The following is a 19,188-nucleotide window of genomic DNA, read 5'->3' as shown; positions in this document are numbered from 1 at the left end:
AAATTATTGAACGTCGGTAACTTCGACAATTCCGAAACAAACGGCTCTGGCCAGTATATGAGACTACTTCCCGGAAACACGCGCAACCACTCAAACCCATCTTCATCGTTCAAACATTCAGTAACCGAACCACCAGCAGTGTAGCATTCAGCCATACCAAGCCCGATTATTTCATCGGAAACCGCACACCACCGTTGTTCGGACAATTTGAATAACTTACTTTGCTCCGCCAGCCAGTCGCCGTACTGCCGGCGCAGGTCAACGTCGTACGGGTTCAGCTGGACTACGCGCCGCAGCAACTGGCCAGCTTTCAGACCGCTGTATAATTTCACTAATTCCAGATAAGCCGCGGTGAATAGTGGTTCTAGCGTGATGCATCTCTCCAGCATTCGCACAGCTTCCGAAGTGCGGTTGACTTTGCTGCTTGTCCACGTGCGATGGCCGGTTTTCGGGCGCACACGTCAGCGGGATCCAAATGTGCATGTGATGGAAATGGAAATAGAACAAACAAAGACGTAGTTGTCTATCATTAGAGAGTGAAATTAATTTCGGTGGAAATGGTATTTCAGTGCGCTTAGGTCAGATTCGCGGTGGTTGCGTAAATGGTGGAATAGGGCCAGCTTCCTCCGTTTCGGTATTATTACAGTTTGATTGAAAACAGGTTATGTGCTAATTAGAAACTGACATTCCATATTGCATCCACAGCTTTTGGAGAACTCCTAGACTTTCCTTTTATTCATTTCGTATGAATGAAGAATACACATTGTAAGGTTCCCAGACAACCAAAGTACATGCATAATAGAATTGTTTTTCTGTTATGCGATGCCTATGCACACAATTTTCATCGCATACCAGTCGCGAAAACGCCTTTTACGTAAAAAAGTAGAGGCGATATATGTGTATTTCTTATGCGGCGTTGCACGGTAGTGTATGCGATGTGCACGATTTTTATGCGATTTCGTTCGTTATACATTGCGATGTAGTTTGTGATAACAAACTCTGTTTGACAGGTAATCCTATTTCTTTTGAGTTTGTTTGCAGGAATATGCGATAACAACAAATGAAACTGGAATTAACTCGTAAAATAACGGTCGGCTTTGGAAGATTCGTTGCAATTGTTGAACGCTTATTTTGTCCCAAAAATCAAAATTTAAGACCATACAGATTAGGAGCTAATTTCAACACCCGGCATGGTCGAAATTAAAATTTCAATGGGATTTTTTTCATGATGTTTACCTTCAGAAATAATAAACGAAATCTTTTCTCTTTTCAATCTTGCTACCGCCATCGGGGGTGACAATGGGTCTGGAGGTGAAAATGTCTTGAGTTAAGGATGCTTCCGAGCCTCTTGAAAGGAGGCTTCCGAGCCTCTTGAAAGGAGGCTTCCGAGCCTCTTGGAAGGTTGCTTCCGAGCCTCTTGGAAGGTTGCTTCCGAGCCTCTTGAAAGGAGATTTCCGTGCCTCTTGAAAGGAGGCTTCCGAGCCTCTTGAAAGGAGGCTTCCGAGCCTCTTGAAACTAGGCTTCTGAGCCTCTTGAAACTAGGCTTCCGAGCCTCTTGAAAGGAGACTTCCGAGCCTCTTGAAAGGAGGCTTCCGAGGCCTCTTGAAAGGAGGCTTCTGAGCCTCTTGAAAGGAGGCTTCTGAGCCTCTTGAAAGGAGGCTTCGAGGCCTCTTGAAAGGGCTCCTTCCTGAGCCTCTTGAAAGGAGCCTGAGCCTCTTGAAAGGAGCCTTCTGAGCCTCTTGAAAGGAGGCTTCAAGCCTCTTGAAAGGAGGCTGAGGCCTCTTGAAAGGAGGCTTCTGAGCCTCTTGAAAGGAGGCTTGAGCCTCTTGAAAGGAGGCTCGAGCCTCTTGAAAGGAGGCTTCTGAGCTCTTGAAAGGAGGCCTGAGCCTCTTGAAAGGAGGCTCTGAGGCCTCTTGAAAGGAGGCTTCTGAGCCTCTTGAAAGGAGGCCTGAGGCCTCTTGAAAGGAGGCTTCTGAGCCTCTTGAAAGGAGGCTTCCGAGCCTCTTGAAAGGAGGCTTGAGCCTCTTGAAAGGAGGCTTCTGAGCCTCTTGAAAGGAGGCTGAGCCTCTTGAAAGGAGGCTTCTGAGCCTCTTGAAAGGAGGCTTCTGAGCCTCTTGAAAGGAGGCCTGAGCCTCTTGAAAGGAGGCTTCTGAGCCTCTTGAAAGGAGGCTCTGAGCCTCTTGAAAGGAGGCTTCTGAGCCTCTTGAAAGGAGGCTTCTGAGCCTCTTGAAAGGAGGCTCTGAGCCTCTTGAAAGGAGGCTTCTGAGCCTCTTGAAAGGAGGCTGAGCCTCTTGAAAGGAGGCTCTGAGCCTCTTGAAAGGAGGCTTGAGCTCTTGAAAGGAGGCTTCCTGAGCCTCTTGAAGGAGGCTTCCTGAGCCTCTTGAAAGGAGGCTTCTGAGCCTCTTGAAAGGAGGCTCTGAGCCTCTTGAAAGGAGGCCTGAGGCCTCTTGAAAGGAGGCTTCTGAGCCTCTTGAAAGGAGGCCTGAGCCTCTTGAAAGGAGGCTTCTGAGCCTCTTGAAAGGAGGCCTGAGCCTCTTGAAAGGGCTTGAGCCTCTTGAAAGGAGGCCTGAGCCTCTTGAAAGGAGGCCTGAGCCTCTTGAAAGGAGGCTTCTGAGCCTCTTGAAAGGAGGCTCTGAGCCTCTTGAAAGGAGGCTTCTGAGCCTCTTGAAAGGAGGCCTGAGCCTCTTGAAAGGAGGCTCTGAGCCTCTTGAAAGGAGGCTTCTGAGCCTCTTGAAAGGAGGCTTCTGAGCTCTCTTGAAATGAGGCTTCCAAGCCTCTTGAAAGGAAGCTTCTGAGCCCCTTGAAAGGAGGCTTCTGAGCCTCTTGAAAGGAGGCTTCCGAGCCTCTTGAAAGTAGGCTTCCGAGCCTCTTGAAAGGAGGCTTCCGAGCCTCTTGAAAGGAGGCTTCCGAGCCTCTTGAAAGGAGGCTTCCGAGCCTCTTGAAAGGAGGCTTCCGAGCCTCTTGAAAAGGACTTCGGAGTCTTTTGAAAGGAGGCTTCCGAGACTTTTGAAAGGAAGCATCAGAACATCCTAAGAGGAGGCTTCTGAGCACCTTGAAGGGGCGCTTCTCAGCATCTTGAATGGAGACTTCCAAGCCTCTTGAAAGGAAGCTTCCGACCCTCTTGAAAGAAGGCTTCGAAACCTCATGAAAGGAGGCTGCAGAGCCTCTTGAAAGAAGGCTTCCGAAACTCTTAAAAAGAGGCTCCTAATCCCTTTGAAAGGATAAAGGCTCCTCTGAGTAGGATATTTCCGGTTTCAGAGGGTTCTTTCTAAAATTACTTAACGCTTGGTGATTTTAAACTACCATCCTCCCTTTCGTAACACTTTTTGTATGAAAGGTTTATTTTTTTTTGTATGGATCGTAACGCTAGGCTTGTCCCCCTCCCTCCCCCTTCAGCGTTACATAATTTGTGAAAGGCCCCTTATTGGCAGGAGTCTTCCGAGCTTCTTGAAAGGAGGCTTACGAGTTGCTTCGGAAGGAGCCTTTTGAAAGCAGGTTTCCAAGCTTCTTGCAACGAAGCTACTGAGCTTTTCGGAAAAAGGCCTTCATGTCTTTCAACTGGAGGCTTCCGAACCTTTAGATTCTTGATTTTAGTTCGGAAGCATATTATTCAATATTTTGTCTCGATCAGGTAGATTTCATTGAAGATTTTTGAAATTTGTGCATTTGACGTTTTGTCCTTATGATCTTCTGTCCCACAGCCCTTCATACACTGCTCTGCTTGGGGTAGACAGGATTCAAAAGTCTTTAATCTACTGATCGCCATGTATATTATGTACAATACAAAGCTTAGGAGTAATAAATTTAAAAAAAATGCAATAAGCTTTTATTGGAATTAATACATCCGCCATTACGAATTTTCGTTCAAGCTACCCCTGGGGCCAGCGAAGGTACCCCAGGTTGAGAACCGCTGTCGTAGATCTAAATCGTTCAAAAGGTCTCTTATATACAGTCGCCTCTCCACATCTCGATATTGAAGGGACCATCGAGATAAGGAGAGATCGAGGAATGGAATGAAAATTGAAAGGATTCCGAGGGGAATCCTCTCAGGATTCCGAGGGGAATCCTCTCAGGATTCCGAGGGGAATCCTCTCAGGATTCCGAGGGGAATCCTCTCAGGATTCCGAGGGGAATCCTCTCAGGATTCCGAGGGGAATCCTCTCAGGATTCCGAGGGGAATCCTCTCAGGATTCCGAGGGAATCCTCTCAGGATTCCGAGGGAATCCTCTCAGGATTCGAGGGAATTCCTCTGAGGAATCCTCTCAGGATTCCGAGGGGAATCCTCTCAGGATTCCGAGGGGAATTCCCCCCTGAGGGGAATCCTCCCCGGATTCCGAGGCGAATCCTCTCAGGATCCGGAGGGGAATGCTCTAAGGATTCGAGGGAATCCTCTCAGGATTCCGAGGGTAATCCTCTCAGGATTCCGAGGGTAATCCTCTCAGGATTCCGAGGGAATCCTCTCAGGATTCCGAGGGGAATCCTCTCAGGATTCCGAGGGGAATCCTCTCAGGATTCCGAGGGGAATCCTCTCAGGATTCCGAGGAATCCTCTCAGGATTCCGAGGGAATCCTCTCAGGATTCCGAGGAATCCTCTCAGGATTCGAGGGAATCCTCTCAGGATTCGAGGAATCCTCTCAGGATTCCGAGGGAATCCTCTCAGGCTTCCGAGGGGAATCCTCTCAGGATTCCGAGGAATCCTCTCAGGATTCCGAGGGAATCCTCTCAGGATTCCGAGGGAATCCTCTCAGGATTCCGAGGGAATCCTCTCAGGATTCCGAGGAATCCTCTCAGGATTCCGAGGGAATCCTCTCAGGATTCCGAGGAATCCTCTCAGGATTCCGAGGGAATCCTCTCAGGATTCCGAGGGAATCCTCTCAGGATTCCGAGGGAATCCTCTCAGGATTCCGAGGAATCCTCTCAGGATTCCGAGGGAATCCTCTCAGGATTCCGAGGGAATCCTCTCAGGATTCCGAGGGAATCCTCTCAGGATTCCGAGGGAATCCTCTCAGGATTCCGAGGGAATCCTCTCAGGATTCCGAGGGGAATCCTCTCAGGATTCCGAGGAATCCTCTCAGGATTCCGAGGAATCCTCTCAGGATTCCGAGGGAATCCTCTCAGGATTCGAGGGAATCCTCTCAGGATTCCGAGGGAATCCTCTCAGGGATTCCTGAGGGAATTCTCTCGAGGGGAATCCTCTCAGGATTCCGAGAGGGAATCCTCTCAGGTTTCCGAAAGGGAATTCCGAAAGGGAATCCTCTCAGGACTCCGAAAGGGAATCCTCTCAGGATTCCGAAAGGGAATCCTCTCAGGATTCCGAAAGGGAATCCTCTCAGGATTCCGAAAGGGAATCCTCTCAGGATTCCGAAAGGGAATCCTCTCAGGATTCCGAAAGGGAATCCTCTCAGGATTCCGAAAGGGAATCCTCTCAGGATTCCGAAAGGGAATCCTCTCAGGATTCCGAAAGGGAATCCTCTCAGGATTCCGAAAGGGAATCCTCTCAGGATTCCGAAAGGGAATCCTCTCAGGATTCCGAAAGGGAATCCTCTCAGGATTCCGAAAGGGAATCCTCTCAGGATTCCGAAAGGGAATCCTCTCAGGATTCCGAAAGGGAATCCTCTCAGGATTCCGAAAGGGAATCCTCTCCGGATTCCGAAAGGGAATCCTCTCAGGTTTCCGAGGGAATCCTCTCAGGATTCGAGGGAATCCTCTCAGGATTCCGAAAGGGAATCCTCTCAGGATTCCGAAATGGAATCCTCTCAGGATTCCGAAAGGGAATCCTCTCAGGATGCCGAAAGGGAATCCTCTCAGGATTCCGAAAGGGAATCCTCTCAGGATTCCGAGGAATCCTCTCAGGATTCCTGAGGGGAATCCTCTCAGGATTCCGAGGGAATCCTCTCAGGATTCCGAGGAATCCTCTCAGGATTCCGAGGGAATCCTCTCAGGATTCCGAGGAATCCTCCTCAGGATTCCGAGGAATCCTCTCCAGGATTCCGAGGGGAATCCTCTCAGGATTCCGAGGGAATCCTCTCAGGATTCCGAGGAATCCTCTCAGGATTCCGAGGGAATCCTCTCAGGATTCGAGGGAATCCTCTCAGGATTCCGAGGGGAATCCTCTCAGGATTCCGAGGGAATCCTCTCAGGATTCCGAGGAATCCTCTCAGGATTCCGAGGAATCCTCTCAGGATTCCGAGGGAATCCTCTCAGGATTCCGAGGGAATCCTCTCAGGATTCCGAGGGAATCCTCTCAGGATTCCGAGGGAATCCTCTCAGGATTCCGAGGGAATCCTCTCAGGATTCTGAGGGAATCCTCTCAGGATTCCGAGGAATCCTCTCAGGATTCCGAGGAATCCTCTCAGGATTCCGAGGGGAATCCTCTCAGGATTCCGAGGAATCCTCTCAGGATTCCGAGGGAATCCTCTCAGGATTCCGAGGAATCCTCTCAGGATTCCGAGGGAATCCTCTCAGGATTCCGAGGGAATCCTCTCAGGATTCCGAGGGAATCCTCTCAGGATTCCGAGGGAATCCTCTCAGGATTCCGAAAGGGAATCCTCTCAGGATTCCGAAAGGGAAACCTCTCAGGTCTCCGAGAGGGAAACCTCTCAGGATGCCGAAAGGGGATCCTCTCAGGAGTCCGAAGGGGGATCCTCTCAGGATTCCGAGGGGAATCCTCTCAGGATTCCGAGGGGAATCCTCTCAGGATTCCGAGGGGAATCCTCTCAGGATTCCGAGGGGAATCCTCTCAGGATTCCGAGGGGAATCCTCTCAGGATTCCGAGGGGAATCCTCTCAGGATTCCGAGGGGAATCCTCTCAGGATTCCGAGGGGAATCCTCTCAGGATTCCGAGGGGAATCCTCTCAGGATTCCGAGGGGAATCCTCTCAGGATTCCGAGGGGAATCCTCTCAGGATTCCGAGGGGAATCCTCTCAGGATTCCGAGGGGAATCCTCTCAGGATTCCGAGGGGAATCCTCTCAGGATTCCGAGGGGAATCCTCTCAGGATTCCGAGGGGAATCCTCTCAGGATTCAAAGGGGAATCCTCTCAGGATTCTGAGCGGAATCCTCTCAGGATTCCGAGCGAAATCCTCTCAGGATTCCGAGCGAAATCCGCTCAAGATTCCGAGGGCAATCCTCTGAGGACTCTGAGGACAATCCTCTCAGGATTCCGAGCGAAATCCTCTCAAGATTCCGAGCGAAATCCTCTCAGGATTCCGAGCGAAATCCTCTCAGGATTCCGAGCGAAATCCTCTCAGGATTCCAAGCGAAATTCTCTCAGTACTCCATGCAATATCATCCCAGCATTCCGAGCGAAATCCTCACAGGATTCCGAGTGAAATCCTCTCAGGATTCCGAGCGAAATCCTCCAAGGATTCCGAGCGAAATCCTCTCAGGACTCCGAGCGAAATCCTCTCAGAATTCTGAGCGAAATTCTCTCAGGATTCCGAGCGAAATCCTCTCAGGATTCCGTTCAAAATCCTCTCAGGATGCCGAGGGGAATCCTCTCAGGATTCTGAGCGAAATTCTCTCAGGATTCCGAGCGAAATCCTCTCAGGATACCGTGCAAAATCTTCTCAGGATTCCGAGGGGAATCCTCTCAGGATTCTGAGCGAAATCCTCTCAATGTGCCGAGTGAAATCCTCTCAGGATTCTGAACGAAATCCTCTCAGGATTCTGAACGAAATCCTCTCAGGATTCCGAGCTAAATCCTCTCAGGATTCCAAGCGAAATCCTCTCAGGATTCTGAGCGAAATCCTCTAAGAATTCCGAGCGAAATCCTCTCAGTACTCCGTGCGATATCCTCTCAGGATTCCGAGCGAAACTCTCTCAGGATTCCGAGCGAAATCCTCTCAGGATTCCGAGCGAAATCCTCTCAGGATTCCGAGCGAAATCCTCTCAGGATTCCGAGCGAAATCCTCTCAGGATTCCGAGCGAAATCCTCTCAGGATTCCGAGCGAAATCCTCTCAGGATTCCGAGCGAAATCCTCTTAGGATTCCGGGCGAATACCTCTCAGGATTCCGAGCCAGATGCTCTCAGGATTCCGAGGGGAATCCTCTCTGTACTCCGTGCGATATCCTCTCAGGATTCCGAGCGAAATCCTCTCAGGATTCCGAGCGAAATGCTCTCAGGATTCCGAGGGGAATCCTCTCTGTACTCCGTGCGATATCCTCTCAGGATTCCGAGCTAAATCCTCTCAGGATTCCGAGCGAAATCCTCTCAGGATTCCGAGCGAAATTCTCTCAGTACTCCATGCAATATCATCCCAGGATTCCGAGCGAAATCCTCTCAAGATTCCGAGTGAAATCCTCTCAGGATTCCGAGCGAAATCCTCTCAGGATTCCGAGCGAAATCCTCTCAGGATTCCGAGCGAAATCCTCTCAGGATTCCGAGCGAAATCCTCTCAGGATTCCGAGCGAAATTCTCTCAGGATTCCAAGCGAAATCCTCTCAGGATTCTGAGCGAAATCCTCTCAGAATTCCTCGCGAAATCCTCTCAGTACACCGTGCGATATCCTCTCAGGATTCCGAGCGAAATCCTCTCAGGATTCCGAGTGAAATCCTCTCAGGATTCCGAGTGAAATCCTCTCAGGATTCCGAGCAAAATCCTCTCAGGATTCCGAGGGAAATCCTCTCAGGATTCTGAGCGAAATCCTCTCAGGACTCCGAGCGAAATCCTCTCAGGATTCCGAGCGAAAGCCTCTCAGGATTCCGAGGGGAATCCTCTCAGGATTCCGAGGGGAATCCTCTCAGGATTCTGAGCGAAATCTTCTCAGGACTCCGAGCGAAATCCTCTCAGGATTCCGAGCGAAATCCTCTCAATATTCCGAGTGAAATCCTCTCAGGATTCCAAGCGAAATCCTCTCAGGATTCCGAGCTAAATCCTCTCAGGATTCCAAGCGAAATCCTCTCAGGATTCCGAGCGAAATCCTCTCAGGATTCCGAGCGAAATCCTCTCAGTACTCCGTGCGATATCCTCTCAGGATTCCGAGCGAAATCCTCTCAGGATTCCGAGCCAGATGCTCTCAGGATTCCGAGGGGAATCCTCTCTGTACTCCGTGCGATATCCTCTCAGGATTCCGAGCGAAATCCTCTCAGGATTCCGAGCGAAATTCTCTCAGTACTCCATGCAATATCATCCCTCTTAGGATTTCCGAGCGAAATTCTCTTAGGATTCCAAGCGAAATCCTCTCAGAATTCCGAGGGGAATCCTCTCAGGATTCCGAGTGAAATCCTCTCAGGATTCTTAACGAAATCCTCTCAGTATTCCGAGCTAAATCCTCTCAGGATTCCGAGCGAAATTCTCCCTGGATTCCGAGCGAAATCCTCTCAGGATTCCGATCGAAATTCTCCCTGGATTCCGAAAGAAATCGCAACTTTTCCAGGCACTTCACAAAATGCATTTTTTGTTTAATAGTGGGATTCAGAAACAAAACATAGATTTCGGAATACATTTGCAATTTCTCATTGATTTCATCAAGAAAATTATTTCAAGAAAAAAGCCGTATTCAAAAGAAGAAATTTACGAAGCGTAGAATATCCAACGCATAAAAAAGAAGAAAAAAATGTTTGCATTATTTTCATGATTCTAGCGCAGAGCTTAAAATATTCATCTTCATGAAGCAACTTCGGTCCGAATTTTGACAAACATCGCATGAATATTCAAAACATAGAATGACATAGTCAGGCGACTACTCCACGAACTCATTCATTCGACTGTCACTGAGTGTGTTTACTATGTGCAGAAAAAAACATAATTAGCATTGTTTATGTTGATGTTTACCGTTGAAAGTGCCTCGCGGATGAAAATCGGATTCAGTCATGTGTGATAAACCACTTTACTCATTTGAAACGTGTTCAGATTTCAGATAATTTATCAATTTGTAAAATGTGCATAAATATTCAATGACTAATATTCAACTGAATATTGACTGTCCATAGACGACTATGAATGTGTCGGAAGTGAACTGACAAATGAAGCAAAATGGACTTCACCAAAAATTTTCGATAATTTTACACTTTGATTCTAGGGAGACGTTTTTGATTTTATTACTACATATAGTTCTGATGATGTTCATCGTTTTCGATGTTCTATTCGGTGATTTATTTGGCTTTTCAGTCTGTTTTATGAATGAAAAACAACTATATGTTTTCTTCTTCTAACGTTTCGATCCTTTTTGGATCATTTTCAAGAATTTTGTAATTTTATTTTAAAATGACAAACATTCACAACATATTAGAAGTTAGTTAGAACATTAACACATTACCGAAAATGTTGCCGTTTTTTCATCAAGTATAATTTTATAACCTTGAACACTGTCATAAGACGAGTTCAGCACAATTCCATTTAACTCCATCACCTCGTAATACTTTTACATATACATATTTCGACCTCAACTGTAAGGTCGTCTTCAGTGTTGTAAAAGATTTACGAGGTGGTGGAATTTAATGTAATTGTGCTAACTCGTCCTATGACAGTGAAAACATTCCACTAAAAAAGAGTTTTTTGAACTTTCAACAGTCATTCCCTGTTTGGTCTATAAATGTTATTAGTATTCTTAAAATTCACTTTTCGTTCCTTTTCTTCGTAAAACTTTATTAAAAAAATAAAATTTTAAAATTCGGCATTCGGACTAATAATTGCTGTTATGACGCACTTTTTCAAAATGACGGTTAATGCATGTTAGATCTGTGTGTTGGATGTTTGATTATGATTGTGATTATGATTGTGATTATGATATGATGCTAACCCGCCTACTTCTCTTCCATAAATTCAGCAGATTGGAACACCTAGTAGTGTATTCATCTTGTGTAAATCTTTTATAAGGTTAGGAATATTTAAATTAGAAAATGGTCGCTACGTTTACAATACATTATTATGATTTGTCTGTCTAAATTTATATTTTGAGTTCTAGAGTAATCGATTTTGTACGCTTAAATGCCACTTTAAAAAAAACACCATTATCTTTACTATGAGTGGACAAGACACATAGAACAAGTATACCAGTCGCTGGTTTGATTTATTGGCAACGAAAACCCATACTCACGTTCCGGAAGACGGGAGTTTACCGACTAGACGCCATCAGAAGCAGTAGAAACTGAAGGGTTTACTCCGTTGGAGCTGTAAAACCGTTGCGTTTGTGCAAGTAACCCACTCTCTTATGTACATTCAGGGATAGTTGGCGAGACTTGGGACGCCGCCGCAGAGTAAGTAATGAATCCGACGAAGTTTATGTTTCACGTAAAGTGGATATAAGCATAAAGTTTCAACCGGTATTTGGAGAAGTTTTACGTTTCGAGTGAAGGGATGCAGCAGCAACAGAGGACGGTTTACCTACTGACAAAGTTGAATAAGTAACTGTAAACTACTACCGGGTTGTGCAATCCGATGCAGGAATGGCTTCACTTCAAACAATAAACCCGCCAAAGTACTTCGAGGTCACATTATGTAAATGATGATTCTGATTCCCAGCATGTCAGAAAGTGATACATTTCAAATAAAGCTGATTCATCACATCTGCTCGACATGCAGAACATAGAAGCGTTACACTGTTTCCATGAATACTTTATCACCATCTGGATCTGTCGTTCCCGGGAACTGTTCCACGGAGCGCAATTTCCATTGCCTCGTTAACATCGAAACTTGCGAAATTACAAACGCAATCAGCATTCTTTTACCGGCAATCTTGGAACCATCCCGCAGTAGGTTCCCCCGGCACTTGTCGGAAGGGAAAAAAAATAAACCAGCAGACGCAAAGATCACAACCCATTACACCGGCAAAACGATGGAGGTACGGCAGTGGGACCCGAATGTCATTTTCAATTTACAATGTCACAGCCCTTCGACATCGAGCCGTTCGCTGTCGGGGTTTTTCTCGCCGGCAAGCCAACCCACCCTCGCCCAACCGGCGGGCTCACAATAGCGGCGCGGCGCAATGGTGCGGTGAGAAAAATAGATGCGGAAAATTCGAAACGAGCAACCCATTCAGTATTTTATCTGTTTGTTTGTTGGAGCTGAATTAGAACGGACGGGACCGTGGGATGCTCCGACCATTTTTCAGGGAAGAATAGCAAAGGTTGTGTGTATTTTGCCGCAATGTTGAGTTAGGGCGACCCTTTCTGAACATCGCTAGGAGTGAATTTAGGATGACTCTTCTAATTCTGGACCCTTGACATCGAACGACAGCTAAGCATTAGAAAATTTTCTAGACCAATTATGCATAAATATGATACATGAAATATATTATCGTTTTAGTAATTTTTCAAAGATCTGATGCCTCTCGCAATCATAGCATGGAGAGATGTGGCCTCCAACCGTGTAGTGTGGCGTCAAATTGTTGATTCAGTGTTATCTGTTTAGTTGTAACCTGAATAAATGAATGTATTATTTTTCCATAATAATAAGTAAACCAGTAATCTGACAATACTATTTTCAAATCAATTTTGCCTAATGTATGTTGAACGGGTACTTGATATAACTGGGCCAATCAAAATGTAATTTTGATACAATTTCAAGTAGCGAACGATGGACGGAAAGTTTGCTCACTAAGCTTCCTTGACAAACTTTCAAACTCTTGGTAAACATGTTTCTCTGCTCGGAAAGTTTTCGTAAGCAGCTTACAAATTTCCATATGCTCCATCGAGATATAAACATCAGGGATGTTGTCTATTGGAAATGCTACAGTGGAGCAAACTCTGCCCGATGTGTAATCGAAATCAGTCATTTCTAAATGTGATGCAAACCGACGTCTAATCGGTTCAACTCCATCAGTCAATAGCAACACCGAGAAGCGTTAATGCGTCTTTACCAGCCTTCCGGTTACCACCATGTGCAGCATCCGTGAAGCCGTAATGCCGCACGATTTGCTACTCAATATGGCGCTCGCTGGGCTGAATTACGGACAGACACAGTAGCGGAAAGCGGCTTCAGCACAGCAGCTCGAGCAACCACCATTAAAGTGGCTCGCCGGAACAGCCATAAAGCACCCCGTTCGGTGTTGGTGACTCGGACGAATGAATTTATCAAGCATTCTGCTGGAAGGAAACAGCCTCGTACCGCAAGCTGGTCGGTCTCGGTGCAAAATGCACCCAACTTTCCAGTAGCTGTTTAAGTACTTCCTTTATGCATTTTACATACATTTGGGAATGATGAGGAAACGCTTCTGCTTACCCAACCCACCACCATGTTTCGATCGTATGCTACGGAAAGTTATGGTTCGCTTTACTTACAAGACCATGGCTTGAGCTCTGGAATAAGCTAGAAAAAGCTCTTACGTTAGGGTACAGATCTTGGGAACACGTTCAAGAGAAAGAGGAAGCAAAACAGGTGCGCTGATGCTTACGGGATTAGTCGCAGCTTACACAGCAAAAAAAATATTAATATGCCGTGACGTAACTTTGTTAAACGTACTTAAAAAGTCGATGTAAAAGTCAATTTGATGTATTTTCAAATTAATTCGATGCTTTATTACACAATTTGAACGTAGTATGTGACGGACAAAATCTTTTTCTTGTTACGCTTAAAGTACGTAAAGTTACCTTCGTAAATCGTTATTTTATTACACATAAAATGATGCACATCGTGCTGGTTGTAAATGAAACACCATATTACCTATTCACGTGGTATATTACGTAAAAACGATGTAAAATTACTTAACGATGCTGCGATTGCGCTCAAGCCCAGTCTGAAACAAACTGACAGCCAGCCATATTTAATTTTTGCGAGTTCGGTGCAAACATTTCAAATACCTTGTTTTTATAAATTTTAATATCGAAATTTAGTGAAAAAATAGTGGGTTGTGTGAAAAGTAAAGAAAAACATAATTATAGTGAACTGGTGTGACCACCCGTAGTCGCAGAGACAGTTTTTTAAAGGAAAATCGAAGAGCTGCCACAGCAATGTTTTGATTCGTTGGTTCGGAGGTAAGTTTTCACTTAGCGGTCATTTAATTTTATCTTCGGTTTGTGCCTGCAATCCATTTTTATTGCAATCCTTATTGCAGGAATTTTATCACGTACCAAATCTACAGAAGCCATAAAAAAAAAACAGGAAAGGGTTTCCTGGATGTTGGATTTTGTAGCGATGCAAAACGATGGGGAAATGGTGCCACCTGAAAGTGTACCTGCCGTACGGGAACGAACTGCCGTTTCCGGGAGGTGATAATTAAGCAGTTAAAGATTGGGCCAAACAGGATCAATTGTTATTTGGTCGAGGTAAATAAATGTTTATCCAAGGCTGTATACCTAATATTAAATCAAAATGTATTGCAGGGCTGTTCGCAAAATATATTTATTTTGTATTCAGTGCCCTAAAAATTTCAAAATTTCAGAATTTAAAAATTTTAAAATTTCAAAATTTCAAAATTTTAAAATTTCACAATTTCAAAATTTCAAAATTTCAAAATTTCAAAATTTCAAAATTTCAAAATTTCAAAATTTCAAAATTTCAAAATTTCAAAATTTGAAAATTTGAAAATTTGAAAATTTGAAAATTTGAAAATTTAAAAATTTTAAAATTTTAAAATTTTAAAATTTCAAAATTTCAAAATTTCATAATTTCATAATTTCAAAATTTCAAAATTTCAAAATTTCAAAACTTCAAAATTTCAAAATTTCAAAATTTTAAAATTTCAAAATTTCAAAATTTCAAAATTTCAAAATTTCAAAATTTTAAAATTTCAAAATTTCAAAATTTTAAAATTTTAAAATATAAAAATTTCAAAATTTCAAAATTTCAAATGTTCAAAATTTCAAAATTTCAAAATTTCAAAATTTCAAAATTTCAAAATTTCAAAATTTCAAAATTTCAAAATTTCAAAATTTCAAAATTTCAAAATTTCAAATTTCAAAATTTCAAAATTTCAAAATTTCAAAATTTCAAAATTTCAAAATTTCAAAATTTCAAAATTTCAAAATTTCAAAATTTCAAAATTTCAAAATTTCAAAATTTCAAAATTTCAAAATTTCAAAATTTCAAAACTTCAAAATTTCAAAATTTCAAAATTTCAAAATTTCAAAATTTCAAAATTTCAAAATTTCAAAATTTCAAAATTTCAAAATTTCAAAATTTCAAAATTTCAAAATTTCAAAATTTCAAAATTTCAAAATTTCAAAATTTCAAAATTTCAAAATTTTAAAATTTTAAAATTTCAAAATTTCAAAATTTTAAAATTTCAAAATTTCAAAATTTCAAAATTTCCAAATTTCAAGATTTCAAAATTTCCAAATTTCCAAATTTTCAAATTTCCAAATTTTAAAATGTCAAAATTTCAAAATTTCAAAATTTAATAATTCCAAAATTCCAAAATTTTATAATTTCAAAATTCCAAAATTTCAAAATTCCAAAACTTCAAAATTTTAAAATTTTAAAATTTCAAGAAATTTAAATTTCAAAATTTCAAAACATTAAAATTTCAAAATTTTAAAATTTAGAAGCTTCAAAAATTCTGTATTGTAAAATTTCAAGACTTCATAGTTCCATCGGAAGTTCCTCCAATAATTCCACTGGGTGTATCTCCAGAAATTCCTTTGGAAATTTCTCAAGAAATTCTTTTAGAAGTTACGTAAAAAGAGTATACAGGAATTCTTCCAGAAATGTTTTTACTTTGACAATTGTTTCAATAGTTTTATAGTTTTTAAGAAAGTTCCAACAGGGTATCCTACGGAAGTTCTTTCTTCTGAAAGTTTCAACAGGAGCTCCTCTAGAAATTTCTCCAGGAATCTCTTCCAAAGTACCCAAAGAAATTCATTCAGGAATTTCTATGGATATTCCTTCAGGAATTCATCCAGATATTCTTCTAGAAAATTTACCGGAGATTCCTCCAGGAATTCCTCTGGATATTCTTCAAGAGATTCTAATAAATATTACTTCAGAAATTCCTTCGGATATTTCTCCAGGAATTCCTTCGGATACTCCTCCGGGAATTCCTGCGGATATTCCTCCAGGATTTCCTCTGGATATTTCTACAGGTATTCCTCAGGATATTTCTCAAGGAACTCCTCTTGAGATTCCTCCAGAAATTCTTCCGAATATTTATTACCAGACTAAGGCCGGAGTGGCTTGTGCTGCACATAAAAGTCTTCTCCATTCAGCTCGGTCCATGGCTGCACTTCGCCAACCGCACTGTCTGCGGAGGGTCCGCCAATCATGCTCCACCTGATCGATCCACCTTGCCCGCTGTGCACCTCGCCTTCTTGTTCCCGTCGGATCGTTGTCGCGAACCATTTTTACCGGATTACTGTCCGACATTCTGGCTACGTGCCCGGCCCACCGCAGTCTTCCGATTTTCGCGATGTAAACGATGGATGGTTCTCCCAACAGCTGATGCAACTCGTGGTTCATTCGCCTCCTCCACGTACCGTCCGCTATCTGCACCCCACCATAGATGGTACGCAACACTTTTCACTTTCACTTTCACAACACTTTCCTTTCGAAATCTCCCAGTGCGCGTTGGTCCTCCACGAGCATCGTCCAGGTCTCGTGTCCGTAGAGAACTACTGGTCTAATAAGCGTTTTGTAGATAGTCAGTTTAGTACCGCGGCGAACTCTTTTCGATCGGAGAGTCTTGCGGAGTTCAAAGTACGAACGATTTCCAGCCACTATGCGTCTTCGAATTTATCTGCTGGTATCGTTATCGGCGGTCACCAGCGAGCCCAAGTACACGAATTCTTCAACCACCTCGATTTCGTCACCACCGATAGAAACTCGTGGTTGGTGGCTTACATTGACCTCTCTTGAGCCTCTTCCTATCATGTACTTCGTCTTCGACGTGTTGATGACTAGTCCAATCCGTTTAGCTTCGCTTTTCAGTCTGATGTAGGCTTCCTCCATCCTCTCAAAGTTACGTGCCATGATATAATGGACGGACTTCGTGAAAATCGTACCACTCGTGCAATCCCTGCCCTTCGTATTACTCCCTCCAAAGCGATGTTGAATAGCAGACACGAAAGACCATCACCTTGCCGTAACCCTCTACGCGTTTCCAAGGGACTCGAGAATGCCCCTGAAACTCGCACTACGCACATCACCCGATACATCGTCGCCTTGATCAACCGTATCAGTTTATCCGGAAATCCGTATAATCCGTTTATCTTCCGAATATTCCTCCAGCAATTCTTTCAAATATACCTTCAAGAACTCCTCTGGATATTCCTCCAGAAATTCCACCGGATATTCCTTAAGGAGTTCACCCAGGAGTTATTCCGAAAATACCACCAGGAAATTCTCCGCAAATTACTTCAGATATTCCTTCAAGAAATCGTCCGGATATACCTGCAGGAGCTCCTCCGGATTTTCTAATAGCGATTCTTACGAATATTCCTCCAGGAAATTTCCGAATATTGCTTCAGGAATCCCTCTGGATATTCCTCTAGAATGTTTCCCGATATTCCTCCAGAAATACCTTTTGATATTCCTCCGGGAATTCCCCTCGATATTTTCCTAAATTCCGCAGGATATTCTTACCGGAGTTCTCCTGAATATTCCACCTCCAATTCCTTCAATTACATAGGATATTCTTATAGGATCTTCTCCGAATATTCCTCCAGGAATTCTTCCTAAAGTTCCTCTAAGAATTCTTCCGAATATTTCTGCGGATATTTCTCCAGGAATTTCTCCGGATATTCCTCTAGGAATTCGTCAAGATATTCCTCTAGGAATTTCTTCGTTTATTTCTCCAGAATATTTTGTTTGGGTATTCGTCTAAGAATTAATTTAGATGTTCTTCCAGGAGTTCATCTTGATTTTCTTCCGGAATTCCTCAAAATATTCCTCCAGGAATTCTTCCGGACATTCCACTAGGAATTCCTTCCGCATATTCCTACAAAATTTTGTCCGTTTAATCCACAAGGAACTCGTCCGGATATGTCACAAGGATTTTTTTGAATATTCCTTCAGAAATTTCTGCGAATATTCTTCCAAGAACTCCTCTGGAAATTTCTCCAGATTTTTAACGGTATTCCAATGCGAATTTCTCCGGATAGGAATTCCCCTGTATATTTCACCAGGAATTCTTTCTAATATTCCTCTGTGAATTCTTCCGAAAAAATTCATGGAGGAATATCCGGCCGAATTCCCGAAAGAAAATCAGGAGGAGCTCATGAAGGAATATCCGAATTGGAATTGGATGAATTCCAGAAGAATGATCCGAGGGAATATTGGGAAGAATAGTCGTAGGAATTCCTGGATGAATATCTGGAAAAAATCATGGAAGAAAATTTGTGGGAATATTGTAAGGAATTTTTGTAAGAATATCTGGAAGAATTGCCGGAGGAATATGCAGAGGAATATCTTGACGAATTTCTGGAGGAATATGCGAAGGAGTTCTAAGAAGAAAGTCAACAGGAACTCCTTGTAAAATATCTCAAAGACTCTTGGACGATTATCCGGACGAATTCTTGGTGGACTATACAGTGGACTTCCTAGGGGAATATTCGGAGGAATATCTATAGAAGATCCTGGATGAATATCCGAAGGAGTTCTTGGTCCAAATCCAGAAGAAATATCGGGGGGAATATGCGGAGAAATTCCTGGAGAAAGATACGGGAGAATTCGTGGAGGAATGTCCACAGGAATTTTTGAGGAATATCCGATGGAATGCTAGGACGAATGTTCGGACGAAATTTTGGAGGAATATCCGAATGAATATTTGGAGGGATACTCGTGAGAATTCCAGGAGGAATATCCGGACAAATTCCTGAAGGAATATTCGGAGCTAATCCGGAAGAATTCCTGGAGGAATATCTGGTATAATACCCGGAGGCACTTATGGAGGAATATCCGGAGGTGTTTCTGGTGAAATATCTGGAGCAGTTCCTGGAAGAATGTTCGAAGAAAGATCTGAAGAAATATTCGAAGGATTTCTAGGAAATATATCTGGAAGGATTGCCGGAGGAATATCCAGCGCATATCCGGAGCAATTCCTGGAAAAATTGCACGAATTCTTTCGGAAGTTCCTTCGGAAGTTCTTCCGAGAATTCCTCCGGAAGCTCCACCAGGAATTCCTCCGTAAGTTCCTCCGGGAATTCCTCCGGAAGTTTCTTTGGGAATTTCTCCAGATGTTCTTTTAGGAATTTCTCCGGAAGTCTCTTCTGGAATTTATCCGGAAGTTTTCCCGGGAAGTCATCCGGAAGTTCCTCCGAAAATTCCTCCAGAAGTTCCTCCAGGAACTCCTTTGGAAGCTCCTCCAGGAATTCCTAC

General features: G+C 43.4%; 1 protein-coding gene across 1 annotated transcript in view; it reads right to left on the bottom strand.

The window, feature by feature from the left end:
- The window catches only part of LOC134224053 (protein O-mannosyl-transferase TMTC1-like), a 309,191-nt gene that overhangs the window by 15,896 nt on the left and 274,107 nt on the right, over nt 1–19,188 (bottom strand). The window contains exon 9 of the mRNA XM_062703292.1: nt 221–420. Coding sequence (XP_062559276.1) covers nt 221–420 — 200 coding nt within the window. The remainder of the gene's footprint in view (nt 1–220; nt 421–19,188) is intronic.

Source organism: Armigeres subalbatus, chromosome 3 (assembly GCF_024139115.2).
Source record: "Armigeres subalbatus isolate Guangzhou_Male chromosome 3, GZ_Asu_2, whole genome shotgun sequence".
NCBI lineage: Eukaryota > Metazoa > Arthropoda > Insecta > Diptera > Culicidae > Armigeres > Armigeres subalbatus.
Note: the sequence above shows the minus strand (reverse complement) of the source record. Positions and strands in the feature narration are given on the sequence as shown.